The sequence below is a fragment of the Rhinichthys klamathensis genome, unplaced genomic scaffold, assembly GCF_029890125.1.
Source record: "Rhinichthys klamathensis goyatoka isolate OS25496 unplaced genomic scaffold, OSU_Roscu_1.1 h1tg000366l_1, whole genome shotgun sequence".
NCBI lineage: Eukaryota > Metazoa > Chordata > Actinopteri > Cypriniformes > Leuciscidae > Rhinichthys > Rhinichthys klamathensis.
Window position 1 is genome coordinate 22,501 of NW_026606875.1, and position 22,500 is coordinate 45,000.

The following is a 22,500-nucleotide window of genomic DNA, read 5'->3' on the forward strand; positions in this document are numbered from 1 at the left end:
AAGTGTTGATTCATCCAGTAATGAAACAAGTGAATTATTTGAGTGAGTCATTGAATCATTCACTCAAGAGATTTGTTCAAAAGTGTTGATTCATCCAGTAATGAAACAAGTGAATTATTTGAGTGAGTCATTAAATCATTCACTCAAGAGATTTGTTTAAAAGTGTTGATTCATCCAGTAATGAAACAAGTGAATTCTTTGAGTGAGTCATTGAATCATTCACTCAAGAGATTTGTTCAAAAGCGTTGATTCATCCAGTAATGAAACAAGTGAATTATTTGAGTGAGTCATTGAATCATTCACTCAAGAGATTTGTTTAATAGTGTTGATTCATCCAGTAATGAAACAAGTGAATTCTTTGAGTGAGTCATTGAATCATTCACTCAAGAGATTTGTTCAAAAGCGTTGATTCATCCAGTAATGAAACAAGTGAAGTCTTTATGAGTGAGTCATTGAATCATTCGCTCAAGAGATTCGTTCAAACGTGTTGATTCATCCAGTAATGAAACAAGTGAATTATTTGAGTGAGTCATTGAATCATTCATTCAACCGATTTTTTTGAAAGATTATTAATTCAAGTTAGTAAAATATTAACATTTAATCAGAACCTCTAGTAAATGACATGTTATTTTGTTTAGTTGTCTCTTCAGAATTGTGGGTGATATGTGTTTTATGTGACGGGTTGTGTGTGTGTGTGTCAGGTGTGAGGATCAGGTGTGTGTGTGTGTCAGCGGGCAGGTGAGCGTGGTCTGTCCGCTGCTGCTGATCGCTGGGAAGCGCTTCTTCTGCCTCATCCTCAGTGACGGAGGATCCTCAGTGCCCGTCTTCATCACGGTGAGTGTCTCAGATGATCAAGGTACACACAGAAATCATATGTAACCCCAGTTGTGAGTGTGAGTTTGTTGTCCAAGATGAGTGTGAACAACAATGGCAAGAAAACACCCTTTCCGTTGAGTTACAGTCTGATGAATCTCCCATGTGACGCAGGAAGCCAAGCATCAGTACTGGAGGCAGTGTGTGTGTGTGGGCCGGAGTGTGTGGATGTCGTCTCTGCGTGTGTGTTCACTGCAGGGTCTGGAGGGACGGCGTGTGTTGTCCGACAGCTGCCAGTCACGTCTTCATCCGCACGAGAGCTCAGAACAACCAGACACACACACAGACACACTCACACACACACACACACACACACACACACCCCTGCTGCCAAGCTCCGCCCCCTCAGTCCGAGTCAAGCGCTCCACACTCATCAGCTTCAAGGTGAGGCGCGACAAAAACTACACAATTGAAGGGGTTAATATTTTGAACTAATATTTAATATATTAATATAAACTACTAAATACTATTTTATATTTTTTAGTAATTTTTGTATTTTAAATGACTAAATTACTATTTGCTGTATTTTTTAATTATTATTATTATTAACAAAAATGTAGTAAAATTGGTGGAAATGACATCATTTAAAAGAATAAAACTGATAAAGTACTTATATTTCATACTCGTAAACAGAAAAATGCCCTTTAATCAAACAGGTGTGACCTTTGACCTGTGCTGTAACAGTGTGTTTGATTGACAGGGTACAGTCACGAAGATTTTGAACGCAGAGGCGGGGCTTTATGAGATTGACAGACAGGTGGGGCTTTGTCTGGCCTATCAGCCGGCTCAGAAATGGGGCGGCGGCTTGAGGCCGGGGGCGGAGATTCAGGTGAGTGTGATGTCATCAGGTGAGTGTGATGTCATCACAAAACTCACATTCAACATTTCTGCGAATATGATCCTGCTTTGATGACTTCATTCACTCTAGAAGCCAAAAAAATAAAAAATTCTCAAAAATATGCTCACTAATATTCAGCCTGCGCAGAATCCCCTTTATAAACCCAGTCAGAGGAAGATTGTGAACATGCGTCTCCTCCCCGAAAACAAGATATAATATCCTATGACATTTACTACTTTAGTAAATCCATCTAGATGTAATGTTTTTTTTTAGATATTTGGACTGGAAACAAGACAAAAATACTAAGCATACTAAGAAAGAAATACTAAGAAAAGCATGTTTTGTGCGACGCAACGGTTATAAATGAAACCCCTGATTTCCTCAAACTAATGATCCAAATATTTGAAAAAACATCTTTTTCCCGCAGCTCCACAACGTCCACTTCACGTACAACGCTTCCCCGTTCGCTCCGCGAGTCGTGCTGTGCGCGTGTCTGCGCTCCAGCGTGCAGATCAGCGCCTTCAGCCGCCTGAGGTCAGAGGTCGAGGCGTCCGGGTCACATGGGCCGCTGCAGCGCCTCCTGCTGGAGAGGAATCTGGGTGCGTCGCAGTATCTGTGGCTCTGCTACTGCTATAGCGCCGTGAGCGAGAGGTGATGACCACCACACACACGCACTGTTCAACAATCAGTTTAAACAACAAAGCAAATTAACGATGCGGCTTATTGCGATTTTTAAACATCAGTGTGTGCGCTGTGTGTTTCGGAGTGAAGCGCAGCGCTGTGTTTATTTACAGTTGCAATGAGAAGCTCTTATCAACAAAAGAGAAGCTTTAAGGCTCACCGTGGCTCTCCGTCGAAATAAAAACTTGCTGGTTTATGTTTGAAAATGAAGAAATGAACAGTTATAATATTAGTATTGTCGTTTTATATGATTATACTGTAAAATAAAATTCCTATTTTATGTCTTATAAATCACAACACTGTGGCGTATGGTTTGTGTGTGTGTGTGTCAGGTTGTGTCCGCGCTGGGTGAGAGCGGAGCGAGTGTGTGTGGTCGCCGCGCGGCTGTTGGAGTTTGTGTGTGAGGCTGAACAGAAGACACAGAAAAAGAGGAACATTTACAGAGAGATGATACAGGAACCGCACCAGTGCCCTGTTACCACGGTAACACTCACATACTGTTACCACGGTAACACTCACATACTGTTACCACGGTAACACTCACATACTGTTACCACGGTAACACTCACATACTGTTACCACGGTAACACACACATACCCTGTTACCACAATAACACCCACTCATGCCGGTACCATGGTAACATGCATGCATACCCTGTTACCATGGTAACATACACGCATACCCTGTTACCACAGTAACACCCACTCATGGCGGTACCATGGTAACACACATACCCTGTTACCATGGTAACACCACTCACACATACATTTACCATAGTAACACCCACATATACCTTTAGCATAGTAACTTACACACATACTCTTTTACCATGGCAACACACACACCCTGTTACCTCGGTAACACCCACACATACCCTGTTACCACGGTAACACCCACACATAACATGTTACCACAGTAACACCCACATATGTTGTTACCATGGTAACACCACTCACATACACTGTTACCTCGGTAACACCCACATATACCTTTAGCATAGTAACTTACACACATACTCTTTTACCATGGTAACACACACACACACACACCGTTACCACGTAACACCCACACATGCTGTTACCATGGCAAAACACACACACCCACCCTGTTACCTCGGTAACACCTAAGCATACCCTGTTACCACGATAACACCCACACATACCATGTTACCACGGTAACACCCACATATGGTCGTTACCATGGTAACATAAACACATACTCTGTTACTACGGTGACACACAAACCCTGTTACCATGGTTATAAACACATACACCACAGTAACATCCGTTAGTTGCTAGAGCAAAATCATGTATATAAATCATTGCAAAAAATGCATTTTGATGTTGTTTTTTTCACAAAAGATTTTGATGCACAAAAATCTCTCTCTCTCTCTGTGTGTCAGTACTGTGTGTGCTGGCCGTCGGTGGCGCTGTGGTCAGTGAGACAGGTGTGTGAGTGGATGAGGCGTGAGGTGTGGGTGTCTCTCTCTCTGCCGTCTCTCCTCCCTCCCTCAGCGGGTCACATGACGTCGCTGGAGCTGAACGCTTCGCTGTCCTGGTCCACACACTCGGCCCCGCTCACACACACACACTTGGACCCGCTGCTGTTACTGGGGGTTCTGGAGCTGGACTCGACCCGTGCCACGTTGCAGCTCCGAGACCAGACGCACGCGCTCGACTGTGTGTGTGTCCAGACCGGCCAATCAGGAGCCATCGACACCGCCTGGCAGGGTAATCACACACTCACACTCAACATGACTATTATTATTACAAATTACATATTACTGTGTTTTATGTGACAGCAGTATTAGTTTAGATTGTATGAATATTTTGAATTAGCTTTTATTTTTATATTTTTAGTTTTCATGTTAATTAAAGTTAAAGGTGCAGTGTGTAAGTTTTAGCGCATCTAGTGGTCAGGTTGTGAATTGCACCCAACAGAAGTAACGGTGGCCGACAGGAAGTGATGTCGTCAGCTGAGACATTTACTGCTTAATTGCGTGTAAACATGCTCAGTGTTTTTAATGGAGATGTTCAGGTTTATTGAGTGAAACTCTCGTGGCTTATTTCTTGAGGTGTGTGTGTGTGTGTGTGTGTGTGTGTTAAGGCTGTCTAGTGTGTGTGCGGCAGTGTACTTTAGTCATGGAGAGGTTCATGAAGACAAATTTCCCTTCCTGGAAACACCTGGATCAGCCAAGTTACATCACACACAAACACTGCAGGTACACACACACACACACACACACTCTCTCTCTCACACACACACACTCTCTCACACATACACACACACACTCTCTCTCTCTCACACACACACACACACACACACACACACACACACACACACACACACACACACACACACACACACACACACACACACAGACACCTAAACACTGCAGGTACACACACATTCTCTCTCTCTCTCACGCACACACACACACACACACACACACCACAGGTACACACACATACATACACACACACTCACTCTCTCTCACACACACACACACACACACACAAGCACTGCAGTTACACACACACACACACACGCAGATATTTTTGTACAGTAGCACATTTCATACATTCAAAGTGCTTTACATAAAAATTGGTTAAAATAATAGTAAAAAGAACTCAAAATAACAATATAAAGTATCTGTGTGTGTGTGCAGGGTTTATCTGCAGCTCCGTGTGGATGATCTGACCATCATCAGTCCGTCTGCTGCCATGAGCCGCCGTCTGTCGGAGAGACGAGAGGAGTCCGCTCCGAGACCCAGACGACCTTTGACCCCTGCGGCAGCGCCCGAACGACCTCTGACCCCTGCGGCAGCGACCGAACGACCTCTGACCCCTGCGGCAGCGCCCGAACGACCTCTGACCCCTGCGGCAGCGACCGAACGACCTCTGACCCCTGCGGCAGCGCCCGAACGACCTCTGACCCCTGCGGCAGCGCCCGAACAACCTCTGACCCCTGCGGCGTGTGTGAGTCTGCTCCTCCGGCTGGAGAGCAAGCAGGGCGTGAGGCTCCAGAACGGCTCCGGCGCGGGTCACACACACACACACACACTGCAGCTGGGCTTCGTGTGCCGAGCCGTGTGTCTGGGAGACGCTCAGCGCTGGGAAAACGACCCCAGGAACTGCAGGACGCAGGAGCGGGAGCGAGACGGAGGAAGCAGGAAGGTCAGGAGCGCCAGTTATCGCCACAGCTGTCGTATTAAGGCCTGTTCAAATCAAGAACTATAACGATAACTATATTAGCATTCACACCAAGAACGGTAACTATAACGATAACTATATTAGCGTTCACACCAAGAACGATAACTATAACGATAACTATATTAGCATTCACACCAAGAGCGGTAACTATAACGATAACTATAACTATATTAGCGTTCACACCAAGAACGGTAACTATAACGATAACTATATTAGCGTTTACACCAAGAATGATAACTATAATTATATTAGCGTTCACACCAAGAACGATAACTATAACGATAACTATATTAGCGTTTACACCAAGAACGATAACTATAATTATATTAGCGTTCACACCAAGAACGATAACTATAACGATAACTATATTAGCGTTTACACCAAGAACGATAACTATAATTATATTAGCGTTCACACCAAGAACGATAACTATAACGATAACTATATTAGTGTCACACCAAGAACGATAACTATAACTATATTAGCGTTCACACCAAGAACGATAACTATAACGATAACTATATTAGCATTCACACCAAGAACGATTACTATAACGATAACTATATTAGCGTTCACACCAAGAACGATAACTATAATTATATTAGCGTTCACACCAAGAACGATAACTATAACGATAACTATATTAGTGTCACACCAAGAACGATAACTATAACTATATTAGCGTTCACACCAAGAACGATTACTATAACGATAACTATATTAGCGTTCACACCAAGAGCGGTAACTATAACGATAACTATATTAGCGTTTACACCAAGAACGATAACTATAATTATATTAGCGTTCACACCAAGAACGATAACTATAACGATAACTATATTAGCGTTCACACCAAGAATGATAACTATAACGATAACTATATTAGCGTTCACACCAAGAACGATAACTATAACTATATTAGCGTTCACACCAAGAACGATAACTATAACTATATTAGCGTTCACACCAAGAACGATAACTGTAACGATTACTAGATTATATATTCTGGACCTCTGCGATTATATTCTCCACGATGTCTTCTGCCATTTTAAATGCGCGAGCCCTTTACATTCAAGTGGATTTTGATTGGCTGTCAGTGTTTTATCGTTTGACAGTTGGAAAAAAATCGTTCTGAAAGTGATCCCAACGATATCGCTCCTCATATCTTTAACGTTATAGCTGTGCTATTCTTTAATTTGGAGCACGAATTTTAGAACTATATCTTTATCGTTATCTTTACAGTTATAGTGAACGGTTCTTTAGTGTATCTGTATTCTTTAGTGATGTGTGTGTGTTTTGCAGATTGAGCTGCACTTCATGGGTTCGTGTGTTCGCTGGTTCCCCGTCCTTCATCCTGGGTGTGTGTACAGACTAATCGCACCCAACACTGCGGTACGACTCGCTTTCCTCCACCATTTTACTGTCTGATATTAGACTGTTTATTCTGATCAAGAACCGCCCACTTCAACAGGAAGAGACCGTCTGACGGACATGTACAGCTTCTACTTCTTTTTCTTCTTCTTCTTCTTCTTCTGCTAAATCATGCTAGAAGCAATGTGCTAAATCATGTTAACAATGTGCTAAATCATGCTAGCAACATGTTAAAACATATTAGCAAAATATGCTAAATCATGCTAGGAGCACTAACAATGTACTTAATCATGCTAGCAACATACTAAATCATGCTTGGTGCTAATTCATGTTAATAACATGGTAGCAGTGTGCTACATCATGTTAGCAATGTGTTAAATAATGCAAGCAACATGTTAAAACATGTTAATAATGTGTTCAATCATGTTAGCAACATGCTAGTAAAATGTTAGCAGTGTGTTAAGTCATGCTAGCAGCATGTTAAAACATGTTAGCAATGTGCTAATTTAAGCAAGAAACATACTAACAACATGTTAAATCATGTTGGCATCATGCTAAACATGTTAGCAATGTGCTAATTTATGCAAGAAACATGCTAGTAACATGTTAAATCACGTTTGCATACACCAAATCATGTTAGCATTCATGTTAGAAACCACTAGCAACTTGTTAAATAATGCTAACAATGGTAAAACATGTTAGCGATGTCTTAAATAATGCTAAAACATGTTAACAATGTGCTGAATCATGTTAACAATTTATTAAATTATGCAAGAAACATACTAGCAATGTAAATCATGCTAGCAATGTTAAAACATGTAAACAATGTGCTAAATCATGCTAGCAATGTGTTAAATCATGCTAGTAAAATGTTAGCGATGTGTTAAAGGGACTTTATCATGGCTGTCCTTCTGTGAAACATAAAAAAATATACTTTGAAAGATGTTAGGAGTAGAAGTAAGTCACCCGGGTTTGATGGCATGACTGCGAGTTAATGATGTCATCTCTCCGTCTCTCAGGATGTGAGTGTGTTAAAGGCCACAGGAGTTTCTGCGAGGGGCGGAGTCACACAGCTCGTTAGCCCCGCCCTCCTGCTGCAGCCGCAGTGGCGCTTGCACACGCTAACAGACACGCTAACAGACGGCCAGGTACAGATCGTCTTAGTTTAGCACAGCACGTTAAACTAAACGAAACCGAGAAATGTTTCCTCAGCAACTAGCTGAAATAAAACAATTTGTTTTTGTATTCCATCAGGCAGGTGTTCCTGCGCTCATGAGCGTATCCGAGGTTCTTCACAGCAGGTGACGAGTATCCGCTACAGCTAATCACATCTATAAACGTTTGTGTGTGTGTGTGTGTGTGTGTGTGTGTGTGTGACAATCTAGACAATTTTAAACAATCATAATAATAAATATTTGTAGTAATAATAATAGTGTCAGTAATAATAATTGTGTTTTAACAGCTCCGCCCCTGAGATCGTCTCCTTTTATGGAGTCGTTTCTCAGCGAATCACATTACAGGAGGAAGGCGGAACTAAACCCAAGATCCAATCACTGACTGCCGCTAAAGGTGTGGCTCCGCCTCCTCGTAAGCCCTATCCGGGCGGTACTTGTTCCTCATGGGGGCTTACGGTATTGGGTTAGTCGGTGATTTTATTGCCGTCCGAATCCAGAATGCCAGTGTTTTTCTCCCAGCACTCCCATGACCTGCTGTTTTTATCAAACACCACTGTCTGAGTTTACAAGAAGAGATCACTTCAAAACTCACTGTTTAAATCCTCTTTGGCCACCGCAGAGCGCCCCGCTAACTTCCAATTTTTTCAATTACTTCATTTTGAGATAAATTGCAAGACAGAAAAACATTATATAGCGTATCTATCTTCAGATTTTTAAATAATCAAATAATTAATATGATATTATCATTACACTAAATATGAATTTATTCTCATTATTCCAAGCATGTGACATCTTATTCACAGCAATAAAATGGTAACAATTACAATTTGTGAATAAATTGTATTATAATAATACTAAATAAATCGCCACATGAGGAACAACTACCGTCGGAACAGGGCTTCAGTCTCTATGTGTGTGTGTGTGTGTGTGTGTGTGTGTGAGTTTGACAGAAATCTCCCCTGTGATCCCCAGATCCAGGCGTTGTGGAGGACCTGAGGGTGCGTGTGAGCGTCCAGGATTCTGCACGCGCTGGTCATGTGATCCACGTGTACCTGGACCTGTCGAGCGGCCCGTACACACACGGCCTGATCCCCGGGGCGGCGCTGCAGATACACCACGTGCAGCGCAAAGTGTCCCGGTGAGGCTTTTACACACTCTTGATCCAACAGGGGTTTATTATTAAACAAACTGATGGTCTGAAACTTTCATTGATTCGTTCAACAGTTCAGGAGGAACTCGGACACCCTGCGCTATACAGCAAACCCCAGATTATCACCAGGGTTCCTACAAGCTGCTTAAAGGGACAGTTCACTTTGAAATAAAGTTTTGGTGTGTTTTAGCTTACCTCAAGGGCATCCAAGATGTAGGTGTCTTTGTGTCCACAGTATTTTAAATTTTGATATTTTTAGGTCAAACCGTTCTTGTCTGTCAGTCATATAATGCAGGTCTATGGTCACCACCTCAAAGAGCATGCACAGAGAAGTCCAAATTAAACATGATTTAATGACTCGTAAATGTAAGTACACATTGATGGACTAAGACACGAAACGAGCGGTTTGTGTGAGAAAATGAACAGTATTTATATCGTTTTTACCTCTTGTAAACACAGCCACGTCCAAGTGATCTGAGGGCGCCGGCGCTTCGGTCTGGAAGTGATCTCTCGTGCCTGTACGTCACTCATTGTTTACACAGAACAGAGATTGTAGGAAAGACGGCTAATTAAAATGGTACTAATTTGCGCTTATCCGGGATGTTTAAACCGTCGTAAAAGAAAACAATTAGAAAAAATAAAACAGTTGTATGAGTGACGTACACGCGTGAGAGATCACTTCCAGACCGAAGCGCCGGCGCCCTCAGATCACTTGGACGTGGCTGTGTTTACAAGAGGTAAAAACGATATAAATACTGTTCGTTTTCTCACACCGCTCGTTTCGTGTCTTAGTCCATCACTAGCCGCGTTTCCATTACAGATTTGCGCAAAACTTTTGCGTTTTTTCTAAATATCGATAAAAAACTATTGCGATATGACGGCGTTTCCATTAACCGATGTTATGCGACTTTGGACGTTTAGGTTTAACACATGTGAATAGACGTGCAGCCACCGCACAAGACATTATTATTATTAATGGAAGGAGACGTGGTGTGTTATCCAAGCATTAATGGTAAGGAAAGACCCTAATACTGTGAACGGCACATGAGGTGTTTTTGCGTGTTTCTCCCTCATTTCTGCTCCAAGGTCTTGATTGTGGCATTTCTTTGAGGTTTAGAATCCAGTATTCCTGCAATTCTTTTTTCTTTTATGAATTTAATAAAGAACTTTGTCTCGTATTCTGTCCAAACGGTCCGTGTACTTTTGCGACCATTTATTTTTCCTTTTTTAACCCGTAGCCTAATTGAAAACCAGCCCGACTGAGCCATGTCTCTGGAACCATAGCCTAGGTGATTTATAGGTGATTATAGGCTAATTATAATAAATGTGTCTGAAAAAATAACTAGGCATTTTAATTGTTTATTAATAACTACAGTGTTAGTGCCGACTGCAAACATATTTTCATCTCCACTGTAAAGCGGATGGGATGCGCCTTTAGAGAGAAATGCACCTTTCATATGGATTACATAATCAGAAGGTATTTGCTTTCGATTTGAATTTGTTCGTTCAAGCTTTAGCCTATAGGCTATATTTTGTTTCAGTTCATTTCTGAGACATGTTCCAGTTCACGGAGATCATGAAAGCGCGCCTGATTTATTTAGCAAAAGAAGAACGTTTTCTTGTTATTGTGAGTTTACACAAATAAAAGTAGTTGCGGATTATGTATTATTATTTTCTGTATGACCATAAATTATAGAGTATTTTAAGTTGTTTCCACTGTTGACAGGAAAATTCAAGTGTTCGCGTCCGCGCTTCCGTCATCCAGTGCGCGCTCCACAAACCCTTGGATATACGTCAAAATCTTGTGTTTATTTGTGATAATCTTAGCCCTGTATTATTGTCTAACCTGTATTATGAATGACATTTGACGAATTGCTTTGTTCCTTTTTTGGATAAAAGCGCCTTCTAAATATGTAGGCTAATAAATGTAGCCTAATAAATGTAATAGGCTATAATAATAATTATTATTATTATTTGCGTTTATAACTATAAATGACTTCACTTAAGACAGTAATATATTTATCATAAAATAATTGATGAATGTATTATTTTTATATAACCTTTTACAGTTTTGGAAAATGAGTTTGTGTTATATTTCTTTTTTTGTATGAGAAGTCTTTTTTTGCTATTCTATTATAGCCTATGGAAAAACGAATGGACGCAATAGCCTACACGGACCCCAAACACACGCGCCTTCTAAGTCAGGTGACTGTAATTGCGCAAAAACTGTTTCCATTGCAGTTTTGCGAAATATTCCTTTTTCGAATTGCCTGAAAAACCACCTCATGCGAGCGTAAAAACTTTTTTGCGATAAATGGGAGTTTTTGCGAAATTGACATGTTTCCATTGAGCGTATTTTTAATTCGCAATTTCAATTTGCGCAATTTGAAGGGTAATGGAAACGCGGCTACTGTGTACTTACATTTACGAGTCATTAAATCATGTTTAATTTGGACTTCTCTGTGCTGCTCTTTGAGGAGGTGACCATAGACCTGCATTATATGACTGACAGACAAGAACGGTTTGACCTAAAAATATCAAAATTGAAACTAGGCTTGCTACGGTAGTCGGTGTTACCAGTGTTACACGGTGTTCAGGCGCAACACCGGTTTCATCACTTGTCCACCGCGACACCGCAAAAAAAAAAAAAATATATAGAAAAATAGGCATATATTTATATATTTAACGCAATTACGCAGTAGGCTATCCGTTTTTTTCTGTCACCCGTTGACTAGCGTTGTATGATCACGCTCTTATTAATGTGAATTATAGACTAAAGAGACCGCGCTGTCCTGCCTACACACACACACACACACACGCGCGACCCACAGAAAAGACGCGCGTCAGTATCGAGTTCTCTCTCGGGCTTGAACAAACCATAACACACACAAATTATGCCAAAATGTCAGTTTCGTCGAGTGTCCTCATAAGAGCAGTCTTAAATGATTTAAATAAAGTCTTAAATTAACGTAGAGATTTGTGAGAAAATGGGACGCGTGTCGATCGCGTCTCTGTCAGCAGCAGCAGCTGGTCTTAAAGTGTCATTAATGTTAATCAAAGAACACAGGTAAGAGAGTAAATGACTCACTCAGACCCGGAGCCAGGAGGATTATTACACCGGCAGCCTAATAATCATGAATGCACTCCGCTATCTTTAACACATCTCCGGCGAACGGCTTCTTCATGCAAAAGAAAAACTCTTCATGAAGCGCAGTGATATTCAGCGACCTATAGCGTTTCCTGATGGATCGAGGTTGTTCGTTAACTTCATTTTATACGTGCAACTCACGTAGCCATATGACACTGACAACGCAATGACAGACAGGACAGAGCAGGTAATATTTAATATGAAACAAAGTCTCAACTTTCAAATTTGGTCAGTCAAAGAAAATTAAACAATAGGCCTACCGTTTTGTGGCTCTGTGAGAGATTGCCTCAGTTAAAGACAAGTTCAAATCCACCGACGTTAATCTACTAATCTAGACTACTAAACTACTAACTCTCCTGACTGCTTTGTCGGACAAAAATGGTGGATTTTGATCTGTCAGATCACATCAAACTCCCTGCGAGGGATGAATTGACGCTAATGTATTAGTGACAGTGAAGTGCACACTGCTGCAGTAGCACCGCGATGTAAAAAAAAATTAGTTTCGTTTTCAAATGAGCGGCAATTCAGCGCACAATAACAAAACAGTGTTGCTCCGCACGACCATTATGCATGCATGCCCGTGCAAACGCGCGCATTTTACATCTGCCTTTAAATGAGCGATTTAAAAGCCCCCGCCGGTGATTACCAGTGTTGTAACACGTCGATTAACCGGTGTGAAAAAATCCTCACCGTCACATCCCTAATTGAAAATACTGCGGAAACAAAGACACCTACATCTTGGATGCCCTTGAGGTAAGCTAAAACATACCAAAAATTAATTCCAAAGTGAACTATCCCTTTAAAGTGCTTGACTTTGACGTTTTGAAATGTCAGTCCTGGAAAACCCCTGAAAACAGCCATATTTATGAAGAGCTGCTTGAATTATTTAAAAAATACATATGTGAAATTAGTGTTTAATGTTATTGATAAAACAATCTTTTCACACAATATTAACGCTGCAACCCGTCTGATGTAGATATAGAGGCATTTCGCACGGCTGTGAGTGTGATATTGCTCATTAATAGATGCATCTTTCATTCATCAGGTCAATCATATATTCATGAGAATAAACCAGTCTGAATAAGGAAAGCGATATCTTTATCATAGTATCCTTTCAATGGTTAAAGTTTCCACAGTCATTGCTTGTGCTGCACTTTATTTGTTCCATTTTGTTTTATTAGTGTATTTTTGTTTGTCTATTTACCTTTTTTAGAATTTAAAAGATAATAAAGATATTGTTTGATAAGTGAGGTCTCTGATTGTAGTCCATGAAAACCAAAAAGTAGAGCTTGAAAAGTCCTGGAATTATATTTCACAGTGTGTGTACGAACCCTGTATTAATATTTTCTTAGTTTTCTTACTACTGTTTACAAATTATCCAAAGAGTCTTCTGTATTTTACTATTATATTATATTATCACCTGTCAAAAGTTTGGAAACATTACAATTGTTCAATGTTTCTGAGAGAAGTCAAATTTTTTTTATCAAAAATGTATTTGCTGCTTAAGAAACGTTTCTGATTATTATCAATGTTGAAAACTGTTGTGCTGCTTCATATATTTGTGGAAATGGTCATTCTTTTTGCAGGATTTACAAACAGCATTTATTTGCATTTAAATAAATTAATATATAAAGTGTATTAATTTATTTAGTTACATTATACGTCTATACTGTCACTTTTAATCAATTTAATAATGTATCCTTTTTTTAATAAATTTTTTTTTAATCTTACCACAAATGTTTGAATGGTATCATCGTTTCCCTGAAAATCTGTAAAGCTGCTTTGAAAAAGTGTTTGTGAAAAACAATAGAAGTGTGTGTGTGTGTTTCAGGGCGGGTAACGTGTACTGCCGCTCTCTTCCCATCAGCTGTGTGAGCGTCACTGATCTGAGTTCAGTCTGTTCAGGGTGAGTGTGTTTACTTACACTTATTATTATTATTATTATTATTTATTATTAGGGTTGGGTATCGGTTGGGTTTTATCCGATTCCAGTACCTACTCGGTATTTTTTAAACGGTTCCGGTGCCTAAACGGTTCTTAAATCGGTACTTAAGAAAATGAAACCGCACACACTTTATCAAAAAATAATACCCTTTAATTTACAGGGCCAAACTGGACACAATATTAACTTAAAGCTTTAAACAATATAAATACAAGTAACATATGGTAATAATAAAACCAATAAAAAATTGTACATTACATTTAACATTTTACACATTTACATAATATCAAATAAAACAATATTGTATCAAACAATGTAATATTAATAGAGATTACTAGCAGGCAGAGCTGCCAACTCTCACGCATTGACCGTGAGACTCACGTAATGGGCTATATGCACGCATAAGTTCCGCGTTTGACGCAAGGATGCTCGTGCGTTTCCGATTGGGGAGATTTAAAGCGGAGGAAAACCGAGGAAAACGGGATTATGGCAGAGTCTTCAAAATTTACTGTCCTCTCGTCTTTGAAACGAAACTTTAATACGTTTAGATGTAATTTTATATATAGTTATATTTATTTAATATAATAAACACAGAAGCATAAACAAAACGAGGGGTGTCTGTTTTGTCTGTTTTTGTGACTAACGTTTCTTTAGTTTAGCAATAGAGTATAAAAACCAATATAAATTCTCGGTATAGCATTGGACTCTACGATCGGCGGAAGTAATCCAGCATCCTTAGACCTTCACCGGAAATACCGCCGTGCATAGAGCCCGTTGACCCTTTTCACACGCTCTCACGCCACACATCCATTTTCTCACGCAGAGAAAATCGCGGACAAAGAGGACACCGACAGACAAGACAGAGAAGGTTACTTTTGATATGGAACAAATCCACAGCTGTCAGATTCGGTCAATATTTTTACGAGATTCACACAATAAATAACGTTTTGGCTCTTAGAAATGTGACAGATCGCTGTAGCGCGTCAGTTCAAACGGCACGTGATACAGCAGCCTACAAATCCACTGCTTCTTCTTAGCTACGCAGCGTTGAGTGAACCTATGAAAGAGAACATCTCTGGTTACTGGTGTAACATATCTCTCAATAGGGAACGGGATGCTGCCAAGCTCCTCGCGCTGCCGACCAGCTTCCTTTTTTCGGCAGAGAAATCTGAGGAGCAGATGGCGCGCCCGCGCCAACATAATATGTCGACGTAAGTGCGTCGATGCGGCGCCCGCGCCATCAGCCAATGGATTGGCTTGATTCTATATGGGATTCAGACTATCGGCACACCCAGAGGGCGTTCTGACACGTAATTTTACACGTGAAATGCAGCCAAACCTTGCGAGCAAGAGCGTGCATGCGAGACAGAAGAGACTGTGCGTGTGTGTGTGCGTGTGTGTCTAATTAAGTCAGGCACCGAAATTGTCGTTCTTATTCGGTCTGGTTACTACCGTTTACGTCGGAACCGGTTCCCTATTGGCACCGAGTTTCGGTACCCAACCCTATTTATTATTATAAATGATTTCTTTATTCACTGCAAAAAATGCTTTTCTTACTCAGTATTTCTGTCTTGTTTCCAGTCCACATATCAAACATTTCTTAAATCAAGATGCATTTACTAGATGAGTAAAATGTCATAAGATATTAAGTCTTGTTTTCTGGGGAAATAAATAAAAATTAAGGGAGTTTTTTGCTTGTTTTAAGCATCAACTGGCTTCATTTTTATTTATCACGCATGATTTCAGAGGTCGTTTCCGTCCTTCTCTCTGCAGGTCCGGTGTGCCTCAGGCTCCTCCTCCCATGATGCTCTTGGGCGAGTGGGCGTCGGCCAGGACGCAGCAGGGGGTGATGGGTCAGGTCAAAGGTCACGTGGTGCGTGTGCTGTCTCTGCGGCTGCAGTGGACGTGTTCTCTCTGCGGGAGCATCTTCAAACAGGTAGTGATGTCATCGCTTGCGTCACATGTGGACGCTCTGTTAGGCTGATTACCCAGAATTCCTTCCTGTCCTGTTGTTTCAGAAGTATTTTACCATGTAGGGATTTTAAAATGTCGTTGAAGAGTTAAAAGGCATGATCCAAACCAACCAGCTTCGAGGATTTGATTCGAATTAAAAAAAGTATTGGAAAATCAGACCAACAGACTGGACAGTAAACTTAACGACTTTAACTAATGAGGGAAAGAGCTGTAATCCCATAAAGCATTGCGAATGATATGATTATTCAAGGATATTGTTAAATAAGCATATACTGTAAATATGTTGATACACACCAATATTTCAGTATACTTGAGGTATATAGGAGTGGGCGGAGTCTTTTGGGGCGTTTCACATGCTTTTATGGTCTGATTGGTGGAGAATCAGAATTATGTAATGTAGTTTTTTACCAGAATTTATGCAGGTAAACACGATAAATTGAGAATAAGTTAAATAATGCTGACAGATGGCTTCAACAAAAGCATAAAGCTTCGATTAACAGCCATCATTCAAAATCAATTCCCAGATGAGGAGTAACATGAATGGGTTTTTGAATTAAACTCTCGTTGTTTTTGTCCCAACAGACGTCCTGTGGCCGAACTCACCCACCATGTGACTCGACCAGCGCAGTGTTTCAGGCTGAGGCGAAGTGAGTGAGTGTGTGTGTGTGTGTGTGTGTGTGTGTGTGTGTGTGTGTGTGTGTGTGTGTGAGTGAGTGAGTGAGTGAGTGAGTGAGTGAGTGAGTGAGTGAGTGAGTGAGTGAGTGAGTGAGTGAGTGAGTGAGTGAGTGAGTGAGTGAGTGAGTGAGTGAGTGAGTGAGTGAGTGAGTGAGTGAGCGAGTGAGTGTGATAATGTGTGTGTGTGTGTGAGAGAGAGAGAGTGAGTGTGTGAGAGTGAGTGTGTGAGTGAGTGTGTGAGTGAGTGTGTGAGTGAGTGTGTGAGTGTGTGAGTGAGTGAGTGAGTGAGTGAGTGAGTGAGTGAGTGAGTGAGTGAGTGAGTGAGTGAGTGAGTGTGTGAGTGAGTGTGTGAGTGAGTGTGTGAGTGAGTGAGTGAGTGAGTGAGTGAGTGAGTGAGTGAGTGAGTGAGTGAGTGAGTGAGTGAGTGAGTGAGAGTGTGTGTGTGTGAGTGAGTGAGTGAGTGAGTGTGATAATGAGAGTGTGAGTGAGTGAGTGAGTGAGTGAGTGAGTGTGAGAGTGAGTGAGTGAGTGAGTGAGTGAGTGTGAGTGAGTGAGTGAGTGAGTGAGTGAGTGTGAGTGTGTGTGTGTGAGTGAGTGAGTGTGATAATGTGTGTGTGTGTGTGAGAGAGAGAGAGTGTGTGTGTGTGTGAGTGAGTGAGTGAGTGAGTGAGTGAGTGAGTGAGTGAGTGTGAGTGAGTGAGTGAGTGTGTGAGTGTGAGAGTGAGTGAGTGAGTGAGTGAGTGTGTGTGAGTGAGTGTGTGAGTGAGTGAGTGAGTGAGTGAGTGTGTGAGTGAGTGAGTGAGTGAGTGAGTGAGTGTGTGTGTGAGTGTGAGTGAGTGAGAGAGAGAGTGTGATAATGTGTGTGTGAGAGAGAGAGAGTGAGTGAGTGAGAGTGTGAGTGAGTGTGAGAGTGAGTGTGTGAGTGAGTGAGTGAGTGAGTGAGTGAGTGAGTGAGTGAGTGAGTGTGTGTGTGAGTGTGAGTGAGTGAGAGAGAGAGTGTGATAATGTGTGTGTGAGAGAGAGAGTGTGTGTGAGAGTGAGTGAGTGAGTGAGTGTGAGTGAGTGTGTGAGTGAGTGAGAGAGAGAGTGTGATAATGTGTGTGTGAGAGAGAGAGTGTGTGTGTGTGAGTGAGTGAGTGAGTGAGTGAGTGAGTGAGTGAGTGAGTGAGTGAGTGTGTGTGAGTGAGTGAGTGTGTGTGAGTGAGTGTGTGAGTGAGTGAGTGTGTGAGTGAGTGAGTGTGTGTGAGTGAGTGTGTGAGTGAGTGTGTGAGTGAGTGAGTGAGTGAGTGAGTGAGTGTGTGTGTGAGTGTGAGTGAGTGAGAGAGAGAGTGTGATAATGTGTGTGTGAGAGAGAGAGAGTGAGTGAGTGAGAGTGTGAGTGAGTGTGAGAGTGAGTGAGTGAGTGAGTGAGTGAGTGAGTGAGTGAGTGAGTGAGTGAGTGAGTGTGTGTGTGAGTGTGAGTGAGTGAGAGAGAGAGTGTGATAATGTGTGTGTGAGAGAGAGAGTGTGTGTGAGAGTGAGTGAGTGAGTGTGAGTGAGTGTGTGAGTGAGTGAGAGAGAGAGTGTGATAATGTGTGTGTGAGAGAGAGAGTGTGTGTGAGAGTGAGTGAGTGAGTGAGTGAGTGAGTGAGTGAGTGAGTGAGTGAGTGAGTGAGTGAGTGAGTGAGTGAGTGAGTGTGAGAGTGAGTGTGTGAGTGTGTGTGTGTGTGTGTGAGTGAGTGAGTGAGTGAGTGAGTGTGTGTGTGAGTGTGAGTGAGTGAGAGAGAGTGTGATAATGTGTGTGTGAGTGAGTGAGTGAGTGTGAGAGTGAGTGTGTGTGTGTGTGTGAGTGAGTGAGTGAGTGAGTGAGTGAGTGTGTGTGTGAGTGTGAGTGAGTGAGTGAGTGAGTGTGTGTGTGAGTGTGAGTGAGTGAGAGAGAGAGTGTGATAATGTGTGAGTGAGTGAGTGAGTGTGTGAGTGTGTGTGAGAGTGAGTGAGTGTGTGAGAGTGAGTGTGAGTGTGTGTGAGAGTGAGTGTGTGTGTGAGTGTGAGTGAGAGTGAGTGAGTGAGTGAGAGTGTGTGTGAGAGTGAGTGAGTGAGTGAGTGTGAGTGTGTGTGAGAGTGAGTGAGTGAGTGAGTGTGAGTGTGTGTGAGAGTGAGTGTGTGTGTGTGTGTGTGTGTGTGTGAGTGTGAGTGAGTGAGAGAGAGAGTGTGATAATATGTGTGTGAGAGAGAGAGTGTGTGTGAGAGTGAGTGAGTGTGTGAATAAATTAAATAAACTTTCTTGTTAATGTAAAAAAAAAATGTTTCATTGCATTTTTTTTTACATGCTCTTAAAGGGATAGGTCACCCAAAAAATGTTATGGTTTACTCTCCCTCGAGCCGTCCTACTGTATATGACACTCTTCTTTCAGACGAATACAATCAGAGTTAAATAAAAATATGTCCACTTTTAATGATGCACTTTTATGGACTTCAAAACAGAAACAGCAATCTACTGCCATTATAAAGCTTGGAAGAGCCAGGACATGTTTATATAACTCAGATTGTGTTCGTCTGACAGAAGAGTGTCATATACAGTAGACGGCTCGAGGGAGAGTAAATCACGGGCTAATTTTCATTTTTGGGTGAACTATCCCTTTAATTTTTCAAGTATCAGTCCCTGATAGTATGATGATGGAAACATGTTGTGAAGGTTCAGTCATTGTGTGTGTGTGTGTGTGTGTGTGTGTGTAGGGTGGCGGTGGAGGACGGTTCTGGTGAGGCTCACGTCTGGTTCTCGTCTGAAACGGTGTGCGATCTGCTGATGTTGAGTGCGGGTCAGTGGGAGGGGCTTCAGAGGCACATCAGGGTCAAAGGTCACGTCAAGGTGTACACACGCGGATACAACATGGTGAGCGTTTCAACTCTACACACACTTACATGAGCGCCTTCATGTGATCCTGTGATCTCTCACTGCATGCGTGTGTGTGTGTGTGTGTGTGTGTGTAGACATGTGACGAGGACCCTGACGAGTCTTTAGTTCAGTATTTGAACTGTTTGTGCTCCAGCACCGCTGTGTGTCGACAGATTCACCTCACCTGCCGAATACGAGCTCAGAGAACAGGTAAACACACTCACACTAAATCAGTGCTTAAAGGTGCAGTGTGTAAGTTTTAGCAGCATCTAGTGGTGAGGTTGTGAATTGCACCCAACAGAAGTTACGGTGGCCGACAGGAAGTGATGTCGTCATCTGCGACAGCAGAGAGTAGCCAGTTAAACAATAGGTTTCTTTAGAAAGATTAAAGATTTTCTTAATTGTTCAGTAAAACGATGTTATTACAAATATAATTGTGACTTGTTCATCAGTGTGTCAGTGTTTTATTCGCTGACTTTAGCAGCTTCTTTACACGGAGAACAACATAATGACGAAACGCGTGTGTCCGCTCAGTAGAGGTCTGCACGGGCTTTAAACTGAAGCCCGAACCCGGCCCGTACCCGCGATCATTTAACCCGACCCGACCCGACCCGACAATTACATTTACATATTAAGCCCGAACCCGACCCGAACCCGAGGTCCATTCTGTTTCTCACAGCAATACCATTTTTGCAATATGCTATGTTGTATTTAATGATTGCTTGACTGACATATTAAACAAATACATGTAGGCGCAGCGGCCCTATCAGCAGGCAGCACAGCAGTAAGAGAAAAAACTTACCAAGTAATTTTTAGCTTTATCAGACTCATGGTTTGCTTGTTGTCGTCGGCTGTCTGTATTGTTACTGAAATAGGGCGCGAGAGCGGTAGCACATGCGCAAAACATTTTTGTGATATAAATGATATGATAAAATAAAACAAATAATTAAAAAAATTATATTTATATATCATTATATTTGAGAGAGAGAAAATCGCGCACATATTGCACATCTGCGCACGTAGCCTATACTTTCTCTCTCTCGCGTGCCGGTCACCACAACACAGCAAGCAGGCAAAGCACACGGCACGCAAACTATATATAGCCTATTTAGTTTTTCTTAGTTAAACCCGAACCCGACCCGAACCCGAGGCTGTTCATTAACATTAACCCGAACCCGACCCGAAACCCGCACATTTTTCGGGACCCGTCGGGCTCGGGTCGGGTAGCAGACCTCTACCGCTCAGGGCCACCGTAGAAACATGTCGATGTAAGCGGACCCGCGGTGTGTGTGGAGAGAAACGCCTCATTCTAAAAACATTACGCTTCATTATGTAAGGTCTTTACACACCACTGAACACATAGTTATGTATATGATATTGCATTTGTCAACAGATCCTCCTAAATATTACACACTGCACCTTTAAGGGCTGCGTGATTTGGGGGGAAATTGCTTCGAGTGTGTTTGGGAAATGCCCCGCCCTTTTACTATAAACATGAGTTTCAACACACTTATAACTACCTCGACCAGGCCCCGCCCCTTTATTCTGCGTATGAATTATTTAAACTAGGAATATTGTGAGGTCATTCACTATCCTCCTGTCACCCAAAATAACAAGACAAAAGCGTCTGAGAACAATCACCTTTTATAATTCTAATCCCTCATTCATTTTTTTAAAGTTACACATCAACCTCCTGACTATTCCTCAATCTATTCATTATAAACAATAACAAGAAAAAACTAAATTATAAAAGAATGTTTGTAATTAATGTTTTGTATAAAAGTGTATAGGGTCGCTAGTGACCGGAGGGATGTGATAGTGTAAGTATTTGTGTTTCTGCACAACAATAATTATAGTGCGCTTCCCCGCTGTTCCTCAAGGTGGCAGTGTCTTACACACAACGATGATGATTACAACGATGGCATCAAATTAAACAACACGAATATAAAGACTCAAATATGTAATAATGATTGCTGAAACATTCATGCATTTAAGGGTTGAAGTCGAACTGATTTACTGTAAGCCCGAGGCTGAACACACTGGACCACGAGTGTGTAAATAAACACAGCGCTGCGCTTCACTCTGACACATGCGGCGCACACACTGATTCATTCAATCACAGCCGTCGCACTGAGCCACATTAAAAATTCAGTTTTATTGTGATTAATCATGCAGCCCTAAACTACATACACAACCATTCTGGAGAATAACACTCACAAAAATGCTAAATGAAGTGTGTGTGTGTGTGTGTGTGTTTCAGGGAAACCTCAGCTGAGGAAAGTTCATCGAGGACAAACAGAATTCATCTGCAAATTCGCACCTGCACTGCAGTTACAATGCCAACACATACACACACGCTAAACACACACACACACACGCTAAACACACACACACACACGCTAAACACACACACATACATATTATCAACACACACCTTAACACATACACACACGCTAAACACACACACACACACGCTAAACACACACACACACACACGCTAAACACACACACATACATATTATCAACACACACCTTAACACATACACACACAGACACACACACAACCACACACTCCCTTACACACA

The 22,500-nt window shown here is 41.7% G+C and overlaps 1 protein-coding gene across 1 annotated transcript in view; it reads left to right on the forward strand.

Moving 5' to 3' along the window:
• The window catches only part of ctc1 (CTS telomere maintenance complex component 1), a 29,319-nt gene extending 6,997 nt beyond the window's left edge, over positions 1–22,322 (forward strand). Inside the window, exons 5-23 of the mRNA XM_056233304.1 lie at positions 702–834; positions 988–1,257; positions 1,574–1,702; positions 2,139–2,362; positions 2,725–2,875; positions 3,796–4,123; positions 4,500–4,614; positions 5,062–5,569; positions 6,908–6,997; positions 7,996–8,124; positions 8,231–8,277; positions 8,439–8,545; positions 9,124–9,289; positions 14,281–14,355; positions 16,165–16,327; positions 16,948–17,012; positions 19,756–19,912; positions 20,011–20,125; positions 22,176–22,322. Of these exons, the coding sequence (XP_056089279.1) occupies positions 702–834; positions 988–1,257; positions 1,574–1,702; positions 2,139–2,362; positions 2,725–2,875; positions 3,796–4,123; positions 4,500–4,614; positions 5,062–5,569; positions 6,908–6,997; positions 7,996–8,124; positions 8,231–8,277; positions 8,439–8,545; positions 9,124–9,289; positions 14,281–14,355; positions 16,165–16,327; positions 16,948–17,012; positions 19,756–19,912; positions 20,011–20,125; positions 22,176–22,276 (3,073 nt within the window). The 3' untranslated portion in view covers positions 22,277–22,322. The remainder of the gene's footprint in view (positions 1–701; positions 835–987; positions 1,258–1,573; positions 1,703–2,138; positions 2,363–2,724; positions 2,876–3,795; positions 4,124–4,499; positions 4,615–5,061; positions 5,570–6,907; positions 6,998–7,995; positions 8,125–8,230; positions 8,278–8,438; positions 8,546–9,123; positions 9,290–14,280; positions 14,356–16,164; positions 16,328–16,947; positions 17,013–19,755; positions 19,913–20,010; positions 20,126–22,175) is intronic.
• The last annotated feature ends 178 nt before the right edge of the window (positions 22,323–22,500 follow it).